General features: G+C 48.5%; 1 protein-coding gene across 10 annotated transcripts in view; it reads right to left on the reverse strand.

The window, feature by feature from the left end:
* Positions 1 to 13,415, reverse strand: part of VRK3 (VRK serine/threonine kinase 3) — a 52,706-nt gene extending 39,291 nt beyond the window's left edge. For 8 of the 10 annotated variants that reach the window (XM_061139923.1, XM_061139924.1, XM_061139920.1 and 5 more), the window contains exons 1-5: positions 12,947 to 13,074; positions 11,952 to 12,014; positions 7,554 to 7,687; positions 5,809 to 5,958; positions 5,357 to 5,551 (exon numbers count right to left, since the gene is read on the reverse strand). In XM_061139923.1, coding sequence (XP_060995906.1) covers positions 5,357 to 5,551; positions 5,809 to 5,958; positions 7,554 to 7,686 — 478 coding nt within the window. In that variant the 5' untranslated portion in view covers position 7,687; positions 11,952 to 12,014; positions 12,947 to 13,074. Of the gene's footprint in view, positions 1 to 5,356; positions 5,552 to 5,808; positions 5,959 to 7,553; positions 7,688 to 11,951; positions 12,015 to 12,866; positions 13,075 to 13,288 lie in introns of those variants that run through there. The other 2 variants (XM_061139917.1, XM_061139916.1) reach the window with 2 other exon arrangements.
* Positions 13,416 to 13,461: the final 46 nt, after the last annotated feature.

Genomic DNA, 13,461 nt, shown 5'->3' on the forward strand with positions numbered 1-13,461 from the left:
GCAGGCCTCTCAGCATGGCCAAAACCCCCAATCCCCACCCCCCCCCCCCAAAACAAAACCAAAAAAACAAACCAGAATGACAACAGGAAGCATTTATATGCTGTTTGCTGTTTGTGCATTGTTCTACTCATTTAGCTCTCCAATGACAACCCTGTGAGGTCAATATCAAAGCTCTCCATTTTGCAGGTGAGCCAGGTTGGGAATCCGCCTTCCAATGCAGGGGCTGCAGGTTCGATCCCTGGGTGGGGAACTGGGATTCCACATGCCGTGGGGCAACTATGCCCGTGTGCCACGACTAAGACCTGACGCAGCCAAATAAGTAAGTGAGTGAAAGTCGCTCAGTCATGTCTGACTCTCTGCGACCCTGTGGACTGTAGCCCGCCAGGATCCTCTGCCCATGGAATTCACCAAGCAAGAATATTGGAGTGGGCAGCCATTCCCTTCTCCAGGGGATCTGCCCGACCCAGGGATTAAACCCATGTCTCCTGCATTGCAGGCAGATTCTTTACTGTCTGAGCCACCAGGGAAGCCCAAGTAGATAAACAAATGTGTTTTTTTTTTTTTTAAAAAGAACAGTGATTCCACCTGAGGATTACTAGCTGACAGTCTCTCCATCTTTGGAGGGCACTCTGGGACAGCCTGACTCTGGTTCTCAACCGCGGAAGGTTCTGCCCCCCACTGGGCATCCGGCAATGTCTGGAGACAGTTCCGGTTGTCACGACGGGGACAGGGGACTGGTGCTCCTGGCAGCTGGAGGGGCCGAGGATGCTGCTAAACACCCTGTCATGCACAGGATGCTCCCCACATGAACGCCAAGGGTGCCGAGGCTGAGAAACCTGGCCTAATTTATAAAAGGGTAAACGGCATACTTAAAACAAGCTCCAAGGGACCCCGAGGGGAACCCATGGAAAAGAAAGGCAACCATTCTCCCCAGAGCAGCTGAAACTGACGACCAGAGAGAGGCTCAGGGATGCTGCTGGGAGAAACACACGGGTGTGTTAAGGGGCTGCAAGTGGAGAGAACCAACACTTTGCAGGTGTGAGGAAATTAAGGACCTTGTGCTGTGGGGCTGTCCCGGAGGGTCCAGGGGGCCCTAGTGTAATCAAGGGCTTTCCAGGTGGCACTAGTGGGTAAAGACCCCGCTGGCCAATACAGGAGATGTAGGAGATGTGGGTTCAATCCCTGGCTTGGGAAGATCCCCTGGAGGAGGGCATGGCAACCCACTCCAGTATCCTTGCCTGGAGAATCCCATGGACAGAGAAGCCTGGCGGGTTACAGTCCATGGGGTCTCAGAGTCAGACACGACTGAAGTGATTTAGCACGCGCACACACACAGTGTAATCACAAGGGTTCTGAGAAAGAGGGAAGCAGGGGGAGATCTGACCACAGAAGAGGAGAGGACAATGTAATGACAGAAGCAGAGACTTGGGTGATGTTGCGCTTTGAGGATGGAGGGGCCACAAGCCGAGGAATGCAGGCAGCCTCCAGGAGCTGAACAGGCAAGGAAATGGATTCTCCCCTGGAGCCTCTGGAAGGACCAGTCCTGCCCATATCTTTTTATTTTTTTGGCCATGCCGTGAGGCATGCAGGATCTTAACCCCTGGACCACCAGGGAAGTCCCTCTGCCCACGTGTTAACTTTAGCCCTGTGAGACGGATTTCAGACTTGGGACCTCCACAACCAGAAGAGAATAAACGTGTGCTGTCTTCAGCCATTAAGACTGTGGTGATTTGTGATGGCAGCCACAGCAAGGGACTACAAGACGTGCATCTCCATCCACAGGGGCACAGACCCGGAGGGCAGGCCTGAACTTGAATCCTAGCTGCTTCTAGGGAGCAACTCTCCAGGCATACCGTGGTGAGCAGCTGCAGAAATGGACGTAGAAGCCTCTATACTGGTCCTCCCAAATTGTGCCAGGGAGACCAGGGAGGGTGATGTTACAATTCAGTGTTTGACAAAGGGAGAGAGAGAGTGCCATCTCATAGGACTGTTATGGGAATAAGATGAGTTAACAGACATAAAGGACTTAGCAGGGGACGCCCAGAGTGGGCTGGAAGTGTCAGCTACTATAATAAAAATCACCATCCTGGTTGCTGCTGTTGTTTTACTGTCAGTTTTCAACTACATCCTCCCGGACTGGCGCAGACTGGCAGAAGCCAAGGGTAGCCTGTCCTGGGGTAATGCTGCCCTGAAGCACATCCATATGCAGCCGCCCACCCCACTGTGCCCATGCCAGCACCTGGGCCTGGCACCAGGTGGGTATCTGAAGAAGAATGAATGACGCTGGCGGGCTGGGGCTGGGAAGGGGTTTGCTCTTTTCATCAAACAACCCGAGCCACAGAAGGTGAAGACACACGGCCCAGAGCCTGACCTTCCACTGCAGGGTGCTGGCGTGAGGACATGGGTGGCTTCTGCCTGCAGATGCCTCCTGCCTTGTCTTTCTCCCTCTTCCCTCCCTGCCCCCTGGGGCTCTCCCCATCTTTCTTTCTCCAGCCTCTTTCTTGCTGTTGGTTGTGCCCCGCTGTCCCTTCCTCTTCCTGTGGCAGCAAAAACAGAAATGAGTGAACAGGCTTCGGCACATACCAGCCAAACAGGCCCGCAAGAGTTTAACAATCTTGGTTATTGAGCTGGTACTACTAACAAACACCTGTGGCTGGACTTGCCCTTCACAAGGCTCATTACTCTCTGACTCCACACAGATTACACTCTGTACCTGGCATTCTTCTCCTCCTATACTCTCTTGTAGCAGTCTGCATTTCAGAAAGAAGGTCACGGGCTGATAACTTGAGGGACACCACGCCCGGCTGCTGAGCTGCCTGATGTCAGCTGCGGTCATTTTGAAACTTTGCAAAAAAAGAAAAACAAAAAACCAAGATCTTCCCTGGGATATAAAACCTCTCCCTACTCACCAGAGAGGGGAGCACAGTTCTTGAGGTGCTAGCCTGTTGTGATAAAGCCAATTCTTCTCTTTCCTTCAAACCCTGTCTCTGTAATATTTTTTATTTGGCATCGACGGACAGGGGGTCAAGATTTTGGCAACACTCCCTCTATCCTCTTCTCATTCCTTCTCACTCAGATGCCTTCCTCTTCCCTCCCTCCCTCCCCCTCTTGTGGTGTAACGGTTACAAAGGCAGAACATCTAGGTTCAAGTCCCAGTTCTGCCACTTTGAGGCTGTGTGACCTTGGGTGAGTGGCTTCCCCTCTCTGTGCTCCAGGGGGTAGGATGAGATAACATGAGTATCTCCCCCTAGCGTGGCTGGGAGCAATAAGTGGGCCCAGAACAGTGTCCCCTCCTCCCCCTACCCCGCCCCACCTCGCCCTTGCCTTCTGTCCCTCCACGACTAACGCTGCCTCTGCTTGACAAGATCCCTCTACAGTTTTCCAAGCTCATTGCCTCTGTCCCTTCTCGTGCTTCAGGGTCAACAGCCCCATGAGGTGGGCAGGACACTCTCTCTCACTTTTCCGATGGGCACGCTGAGGGAGAGCTGCATGCCCAGGCTCACTCAGGGCACCAGAGCCAAGTCATGACTCCACCCAGGTCTGTGTCCAATGCCCAGGCTCTAAGGCAGGACAACCAACATGAGGCTCAAAACTGCCTGCACGAGTGTCTGCCTGGCACTTCCAAGTCCAAGGTTTCCTCTCAAAATCCACATTTCTGGCTTTTCCTGACAACTTGGAAGCTCTCTGGAGCCAGGGCTAGTCATTAACATCTCTGGGTTTCACTTCGCTCATCGAGAAAATAGGGATGATGACCATACTGACATCATGAGGCTGTTGTGAGAATTAAACTGATTAACATGAAGCAAACATATGTCCATGTGAAAACCTATACATACACATGTTCACAGCAGCATTATTCATCATGGCCCAAAGCAGACACAGTTAAAACCAACCGATAAATAGAACCAGATGTGACATAGACACATCTTATTCAGCCATAAAACAGAAAGCAGTTCTGACAAAGGCGACAGCGTGGGATGGACCTTGAAAACATCGTGCTGAGGGGAAAAAGTCAGACACAAAAGGCCACACAGTGTATCACTTCATTGACCCGAATTGTCCAGAACAGGCAAATCCATAGAGACGTAAAGTAGATTAGTGTTGCCAGGGGATGAGAGTGACTGTTAAAAGTACAGGGTTTCCTTTTGGGGTGACAGAAATATTCTGGAACTAGATGGTGGTGATGGTTGCACACCATCCTGAATCTGCTAAAACCCACTAAATTGTAGACTTTAAAATGGTGAATTTTATGTTATATGAATTTTACCTCAATCTTAAAAAAGGCAAAAAAAAAAAAAATCGCAGAAAACCACATAAAGTGTTTACTTAGACAGGGTCTGGTCTAGAGTATGCATGCAGTAAATGTCAGGTTGCTTAAGACTAATATTTCCAGTGCAGTTATTTTTTTCTTCATTGAAACAAGGTGTCTGACTGCATTTTTTTGTTTACCTACTGACAGTTTTTAAGCTTGGCCCTGCTTCTTCCCCTCCTGCTGATAAGAAAGCCTGGAGCTCCCTCTTTTGCTACTGGTGGAGATTCAAACCACACGAAGCTCTGGCTCATGTAGACTCCTCATCCCTGCCTTCCATCTTAACCACAGTAAAAACCTGTGCTGGGTGCTTTTCCTTGTTCTTGTAGAGCTGTTCCCTGCCCCCCACCTCATATCTCATAATGCAAGCAATAAACCCTTCATATCCTCATTCATTGATTCCAACCAACTTTGGGGGGCAGGGTCCATCCTATCTCTGGTGGTAGAGAGGGGTTTCTCAGGTAGCACTAGTAGTAAAGAATCCAGCTGCCAGTGCAGGAGACATAAGAGACGCAGGTTCGATCCCTGGGTCAGGAAGACCCCCTGGAGGAGGGCATGGCAACCCACTCCAGTATTCTCATCTGGAGAACCCATGGACAGAGGAGGTTATTGGGCTACATTCCAGAGGGTCACAAAGAGACACAACTGAAGCGACTTAGCATGCATGCATCCATCCTATCTCTGCAGGGCGGACAGAGCAGTCATCAGTGCTCTTATCTCCTGGCCACACTGGGCTTGCACTCCCGTGTGAGGACAGTAGCAGCCTCTACACAGGGCACAAGCTCTCTGGTTGGCCACAGTCCCCACCACTCCTAGTCGCCTGACTCCCAGCCTCCTGCTCTAACTTACTCTACCTGCCCGGAAGCTGCAGGCACCTACACTTAGGCAACTACGTCTGCAGTCCCAAATCTATGAGAAAGCGGCCTTGAGGCAGGTCTGCTGCTGGGATACACTGTTATTTCCGTTCTCAGAAAGGGGTCTCTCCCCTCTGCCTGGGCTCCAAGACGGCCCACCCAGCCCAGCCCCTGGCGCCTGTGCAGACTGTACCTTCATAGAGAATGCCCTGGTCATCCCTGGTCTGGAGGCATCTCAGCTTCCAGTGCCGCCCACTCTTGTCTGTCAGCACCGTCCCCACTGGCAAAGCCTCCAGCGAGGTGGTCATCCGGCTTCGCTTCAGGGTCTGAGGGCTTTGTCTGGTTGTCTGAGGGCTGCTACGGGGAGTTGGGGATCTGCTCAGGTTCCCTGCAGGAGGATGGTCAGAACAAAGAAAAGGCAGCCATGGGGATGGTAGGGAGCTGTAAGCAGGGAGGGGAGAGGTCAGCTCTGGCCATGGAGAGATGGCTTGCAAGGGCAGCCTGTAGGCAGGGCAGCAGGGGAGGATGCTGGGAGGAGGGTCCAGGAATGGGGAGGGAGGCCTGAGCAGAGGCATGATGCCCCACTGGCAGATGACCCTCCTCTCCCCCCATCGAGAGTCAGGCCAGGTTGAGTAAAACTCTCACCTTTGGGTTTCCCACTGGTACTCAAGGTGTCTTCAGATCCAGAACTCTTGCCTTCCGAGGGGAGGGAGAAGGAGGGGGAGGTAGCATAGCTGGACCATTTCACTTTCTTGGAAGATGTTTCGGAACTGGTGTTCCTTTTTCTCCTTGAGCCTAGAGAGGCAGACCAAATGCAGACTGCAGTTACAAAGGTCCTTTCCAGGAACCATTAGACCAGAAACCCTGAGATCATATTCAACCACTCTTTTCCCTTTGACCCTCACAGCCAAGTTTTACTTCTATCACCTAAATAATCTAAGCAAACCCTTCCTTTTAGTTATTCTTTCCTTCATGGGTCTGAACCCCTTTTATACCCTCGAGCACTGTCACTGTGTGATCTCCTTCACATAATCTCTTCAGATCTATCTTCCAATTCACTATTCTCCCTTAAGCTGTGTCTGCTGCTGCTGCTGCTACGTCACTTCAGTCGTGTCCGACTCTGTGCGACCCCATAGACAGCAGCCCACTAGGCTCCTCCGTCCCCGGGATTCTCCAGGCAAGAGTACTGGAGTGGGTTGCCATTGCCTTCTCCACCTGATGGCCATGATGCTATTTATTTGGTTGTGCTGGGTCTTAGTTGCAAGATGTGGGATCTATTTCCCTGACCAGGGATCGAACCTAGGCCCCTTGCATTGGGAACACAGAGTCTTAGCCACTGGATCACCAGGAAGTCCCAATATTTATTTTTATTATCATAGATTTTATTTGGTTCTTTAAAATTCTGCCTAATCATTTCTAACTAGTTTTTGTTCCTTCATTATCAATAAGATTTCTCTGCACCCAAATCTGTGCCAGGCATGGTCGTGGGTGCTGTGCAAACAACAGGTTACAAACCACAATCAACAGAGCTTACAAACCATGATAAATTCCTATCCTTACAGAGCTGAAAGCTGAACAGTAATATAAATGAGTAAAATAATATATTTAAGGCTTCCCTGGTGGCTCAGTCAGTAAAGAATCTGCCTGTGATGCAGGAGACTGCCTGAAGCGCAGAAGACTCAGGTTCGGTCCCTGGGTTGGGGAGAGCCTCTGGAGAAAGAAATGGAGCACCAGGAAAGTCCCCTGACTTTGTTATAATAGGATCCTTTGGACTGCCACTTGAAGAGAACCATAGATGATGGAGAAGCAGGGACAGCAGGAGGAAGAAAGCTTCTACGACAATACTGGTGCAGGTGAGACGGACCAGGGTGGTGGGAGGCAGTGGTCTGATTCAGCAGTGATTTTTAAAGGGAGAGCTGATGAGATCTGCTGGCAGGCTGCAGTTGTGAGGTGGGAAAGAGAGAGAACTTGCAGACAACTCTAAGGGCTGAGAAACTGGACAAACTGAGCTGCTGTCACCTCGATGGGGAAGTCTCTGGAAGGGGCGGACGGGGTGGCAGGCATATGAAAAGGTTGGTTCTGGGCACATGGAGACATGGATGGGACATCCAGTAGATATCAAGCAGGCAGTCTGATTTATATGGATATCGATTTCAGGGGAGGAGTCCAAGCCGGAGACAGAAATGAGTCAACTGTCAAGTTTAGAGCCATGAGTCTGCTAAAGATACCTGAGGAGAGAGAGACTGAGTAGAGAGTGAGCCTGGGCTCTGGGCTTTAGTATCCACGCAGGGTCTGGCAGGCTGCAAAGGCGTCTGTCCTCTCTTCCTAGATGCATGCACACACACACATCACCCCTCCTCCAGGGAGAAGCGCAAAGACCCGGTTCTTACCTTGGGAGGATGATGTAAACGGTTTAACAAAGGACTGGGACTCCTCATGCTTCTCTGTAGGCAAAGGTTTTCCGCAGTAGGGGCAGAATTTGAATGTTGCTTCAATACCTTTGCCACAGTCTGGACAGATCATGCTAGAAAACAGAATGGTGGGGGGGACAGGAAGCTGAAAAACTTAATCTATTGCTGTCAAGTATTCACCTGAGTTCCTCTTGGTGACAACATTGCAGAAGGAAGAAAAGTTATCATACCTGGAATACCCTCTCAGAAAGTAGCCTTATTTTTTTTTTTTTTTCTGGCCACACCTTGTGGCATGCTGGATCTTAGTTCCCTGACCGGGGTTTGAACCTGTGCCCCCTACAGTGGAAGCACAGCGTTATAACAACTGGACCACCAGGGAATTCCCACAAAATGGCCACTTTTAAAATGAGTTCCTGCCTCCTGTGTCCAGTCTCTCCCTAAGGGCCCAGGGCAGGTACAAAGCAGAACAAACGCAGGGTGAAACTACAGAGCTCACAAAAGGTATAGGAATGCCTTGAGGTCAATAAAAGTTGGGCAGGAGAACTTCTCCAATCATGGAAGCATTGAGGGTCTTCAATTGTAATTGTGATGCTCATTTCTTGAACCACATGATAGAGATGGGAGAGACGGTTAGTGTTCACCGGACAGCCACATACGCCCCCTTCAATTCCCAGGGTTCCTTACAGTGAGACTGGGGCCATATAACTAATTCTGGCCAATGGGGTGTGAGCAGAAGTCATTTTCCGGCCAAGGCAGTTAAGGGCCCAAGTCCTCTGCCAGCCGTCCTCTGCAGGGATGGCCCTGAGGAGGCCACTTACTCCAGACAGCATAGGCATGAGATGAAGGCCAGCTGCCTGGTCCACACTGAAATCCCATGATTGGCAAATAAACTTTCCTTGTATAAACCACCAGGGTTTCAGGGCTTATTTGTTACTGCAGCATAGCCCACCACACCCTGACTAACTTAGTCAGATAATGGGTGTTCACTATGATACCCTCTAAGCCTTGGGTATTTCTGGAGTACTTCCTAATACTTTAAACAAAAATCAAAGCCAAAATCACACACAGAGATTGTGACAATGAGGACACAGCAGGTACATTCACTAGCTTGGGCAGCCACAACTCACTCCCACAGACTAGATGGTTTAAACAACAGGGAACTTATTTTCTCACAAATTTGGAGGCCAGAAGTCTGACATTGAGGCATCAGCAAGTTTGGTTTCTTCTGAGGCCTCTCTCTTTGACTTGCTGATGGCCACCTTCTCACTGTGTCCTCATGTGGTTGTCCTTCTGTCTGTGTTCTAACTTCCTCCTCTTTTAAGGGTACCAATCATATTGGATTAGGGCCTATCTTAGTCTGTTTAAATGGCTATAATAAAATATTACAGACATAGGACTTCCCTGGTGGTCCAATGGTTAAGAATCTGCCTTGCAATGAAGGGGACGTGGGTTTGATCCCTGGTTGAGGAACTAAGATCCCACATGCCATGGAGCAACTAAGCTTGAGCGCTGCAACTAGTGAGCCTGTGTGTCACAACTAGATACCCAACACTGCCAACAAAACCAAACCAAACAAAAAAAGCCCATAGCCTGGGTGGCTTACGAACAATAGAAACTTACTTCTCACAGTTCTAGAGACTGGGAAGTCCAACACCAAGGCACCACTGTGGTTGGGTCCTGATAAAGGCCCTCTTCTGGGCTACAGACTGACAACTTCACCCTGTGTCCTTATATGGAGGAAGGGGCTGAGAAGCTCTCTGGGTCTCTTATAAGGGTATTAACTCCACTTATGAGAGCTCCACCTTCAAGACCCAACTACCTCCCAAAGGCCCCACCTCCTAATACCATCACATTGGGCATTTCAACATATGAACTTTGTGAGGACACAAACTTAGGGAGGCCCCTTTGTGAGGGGCCACCCTAAAGACCTCATTTTAATTACCTCTTTAAAGGCCCTATTTCCAAATACGGACACATTCTGAAATACTTAGGTTGAGGGTTTCCATGAACGAATTTTTGTGGGACATGACTCAGGTCATGAGAGCAGGATGAAACTAGTTCATAAGGGAAGTAGAGAAACTCAACAGGGATAACAGTACAACAGGCGTTTTCTTTTCTTTTTTTTTTTTTGGCATTTTCAATGAATATATTTTAAACAGTAAAAGTAAAAAAAGCAAAATTATTTTATTTGTTCTTAGTGTACAGTCCTGGTTATTAGCTGGGATTTCAAAATCAAAGTCAAAATAAACTTTTGCTCATGACTTCATTTAACCTTGCAAAACAAAGGTTTTTTTCTTTTTACTTATCTTTGACAAATAACAACTGTCTATATTTAAAGTGTAAAACTTGTGTGTATGTGTATATGCCTGTGTGTGTGCTCAGTTGTGTCCAACTCTTTGTGAGTCCTTAGACTGCAGCCCACCAGGCTCCTCTCCCCATGGGATTTCCCAGGCAAGAATACTGGAGTGGGTTGCCATCTCCTCCTCCAGGGGATCTTCCCGAACCAGGGATCGAACCCACCCCAGGGACTGAACCCGTGTCTTTTGGGTCTCCTGCACTGACAGACACATTTTTACCCACTGAGCTATCAGAGAAGCCTATACATATATATATATGAAAAACTGAGATTAAGACAGAGTGATCATAGTTCCGGCATAAAAAAACAAAACTGGGTGGTCACTGAGGATCTGTGATAACTTGAACTTTCTGTGAATGCTACCTAACCCAAGGACACAAACCATTTTTTGAAACATCTGCTACCTGGCATCTTGTGTCTCAGGGTTGTTTCCCCTGTAGCCAAACAACCATTTTGGATCCCAACTAATTCTTGCTTAACAAGCACCCTTACTTCTTGCCAGCTCCAATTGTAATTCTTGATAAACAACTCATGTAACTAACTGTGGCCTTGCAGTTTTTGCCTTTAGAAGCCTCCTCCACTTGTAGTCTGACAGAACACAATTCAGGTTGCTTCTTTTTATTATTTTATCAAAACATGAATATATGTATCCCTTTTAAAAATAAAAGTGTTTACTGAATTTTTCACAGCATTGCTTCTGTTTTACGTTTTGTGTCTTTTGGCAGCCAGGCATGCGGGATCTTAGTTCCCCATCAGGGACTGAACCCGCACCCCCTGCACTGGAAGGCGGGCTCCTGACCACCTGACCACCAGGGAGGTCCTGATGTATTTCTTTATTAGGATGCTCTCGGGCTGCAGCCTTAACAAACTTCAAATAAATGCCTATTTTAATCAGGCCCCCATTTCTGAAATTTTGGTTAACAGTATACATTATGAAACAATTAGCATAATAAAACTAATTCACATATCCACCACCTCTCATAATTTCAACTTGTGTGTGTATGTGTGTGTGTGGTGAGGAAACTTGCGACCTACTCTCTTGGCAAATTTCAAGTATACACTCACATTATTATTTACTATAGTTTCCATGTTATACACTAGGTCTTCAGAACTTAATTATCTTACAATAGGAAGTCTGTACCCTCTGATCAATAATATCCCTTTTCCCCCACAGCCTCTGGTAAGAACTATTTCACTCTGTAATCATGAGTTTGACACTTCTTTTTAGATTCCACATATATGTGGGATCATGGTATATTTATCCTTCTGTGCCTGGCTCAATCCAATTAAAACTTTTTCCTTTATTCACTTTAAAGGATGGTCTCTGTTGCAATTGCAAAGAGTGGAGTCCTTACAGTCCCAGGCTTTAATCCCAGGCTGCTTGGATTTGAATTCCAGATGTGCTCTTTGCTGGGCATGTTACTTAGCCTCTCTGTGCCTCAGTCTTCCCAATGGTGAAATGGGGCTTTTAACAGTTCCTATTTGACAGAGTGGCTTCCTGTGGTAAAAGAATTTGCCTGCCAATGCAGGAGATGCAGGTTTGTTCCCAGGGTTGGGAATATCCCTAGAGGAGGAAATAGTAACCCGCTCCAGCATTCTTGCCTGGAAAATTCCATGGAGAGAGGAGCCTGGCAGGCTGAAGTCCATGGGACTGCAAAGTCAGACACAACTGAGCCTGCTCACATTTGAAAATGGTTGGAGGCATAAGTGGAATACATTTCTATCAACTGCTAAGAACAGGAAAGTCTTTTATGTTACTGGTTATCATCTTCCATTTGTTAATATTTCTATTCCTCCCTTTCTCTTTCTATATCTTAAGCTCTGAGCCTCTCAGATCTCTCTAGTTCTTCTTGGGGCAGACTCATGAAAACCCAGTGTCTGCCCTTGAAACCACTGCCATGTCCATGATAACTTTCCTCCTAGGAATGAAGTCTGAAAGAAGCAACACACAAGAGATGGAGCAGGAACAGGCTGCTGGTGGGGAATAGGCTTTCATGGGCATGTGCCCGAGGGGATGGTACCTTTATGGGGTCACGATCTGGCCCTCAGATTCACTGGGCTGGAAACTCCATCTTAACTGTGTCCTGTAAATGAATAAATGTGGAGAGGCTGACTCAGGCTTGCTGTACATGGGAGTAAAAAATAATGATTGATGTTTATTAAGAATTGGCTATGCAACCAACACATGCTAAGTTCATTCATTTATTCAATGATTATTCACTGAACTCCTACTACAGCAAAAGGAAACCAACAGGCTCCTGACCTGACAAAGCTCATTCTAGGGGGGAATACAAGCTTAATAAACAAATAAGCAAGTAACTTTAAAAAGGCACATGAGGAAAGAACTATAGTAAACTCTCAATAAATATGTAAAGAATCAAGAAAGGATTCCGAGGGCTGAAGTCACCATTCCAAGGTCATCTGGCTAGCTCAGGGCTCAAAACCAAGGCTCCAACACTCCAGTCTTTTTTTTTTTTCAAGTCAGTCTTTATCATTCATTCATACATTTTCTTTATTGATATGCTCAATATTTACTGAACATAAGGAATGTGTTAAGTATTGTATCCCTCCTGGCAGGTCCTGAAACGCAGTACAGCAAAAGAGCTAATGGCTAGACCCCACCTTAGGGCAGGAGGAATAACAGTGAAAAGATTTGCCTCGGCCCCGCCCTCTGCAGGGACCACGGATGACGTAGCACCAAGGCGGGGCTTCCGTCACACTTTCCGTGAGCTTGGCCCGTCTCCGTTGTATCCACGCCCACCACTAAGAAGGGACAGCTGCAGCTGACAGGTATCTCGGAGACTAGAAGATTCTCTCATCCTGACCCGCGATCCCCGCTCCTGAGGGCTCAGTCTTCCACAAAGGGTCGCGCTGACGTCACAGGCACCACGACCGAACTGTGGCTAGGCCCCTACTCCGCCTCGTCTTCCCCTCACCTCTGGATTTCGTGAGCTGAGTGGGCAGACAGATATTTGCAGCCAGACTCTTTTGACCCTCCAGGGGAACTGGGACTCACCTTCTCAGTTGCCCTGCGGAAACTTCCGCTAGGGCGGGAGGCGCTGCGCGCGCATCCTCTCCCCCGAGGGAGGACTGCGCCCGCGCAGCCTATGCCGACCTCCCGACTGCCCGTGGGCTGTGCCTGCCTGGGAACTCCATTTCCCAGACACCTTTGCGGCAGGCCAGTCCGCCGACTCAAGGCTCATCTTCCAATCCTCATCCACCTATTGTGGAACGCTTCCTGGTTCTATTGCACATGTGCCAACATAGGCCAATCGTAAGGCGGGACGAACTCCGAGGCATTTTTCCCTCCAATCAGAGGTCACAGTCTCATTTCTCCCGCCTCAACTCCGCCTCTTACCTTCGCGCGTCTTAGGAATTGTTTTCTCCTCAGTGTGTTTCCATGGTGGCACTCTGCCTCCTTCAGAAATGGAAAACCCTCTCAGTCTTCTCGAAGAGGCAGAAGACTGATTTGGTTGCCCATCAAAAAGTGGTCTACAATACCCAAATGCCACCTGGGGCCGATTGTTTTTC

This window comes from Dama dama, chromosome 4 (genome assembly GCF_033118175.1).
Source record: "Dama dama isolate Ldn47 chromosome 4, ASM3311817v1, whole genome shotgun sequence".
In the NCBI taxonomy this organism is placed as follows: domain Eukaryota; kingdom Metazoa; phylum Chordata; class Mammalia; order Artiodactyla; family Cervidae; genus Dama; species Dama dama.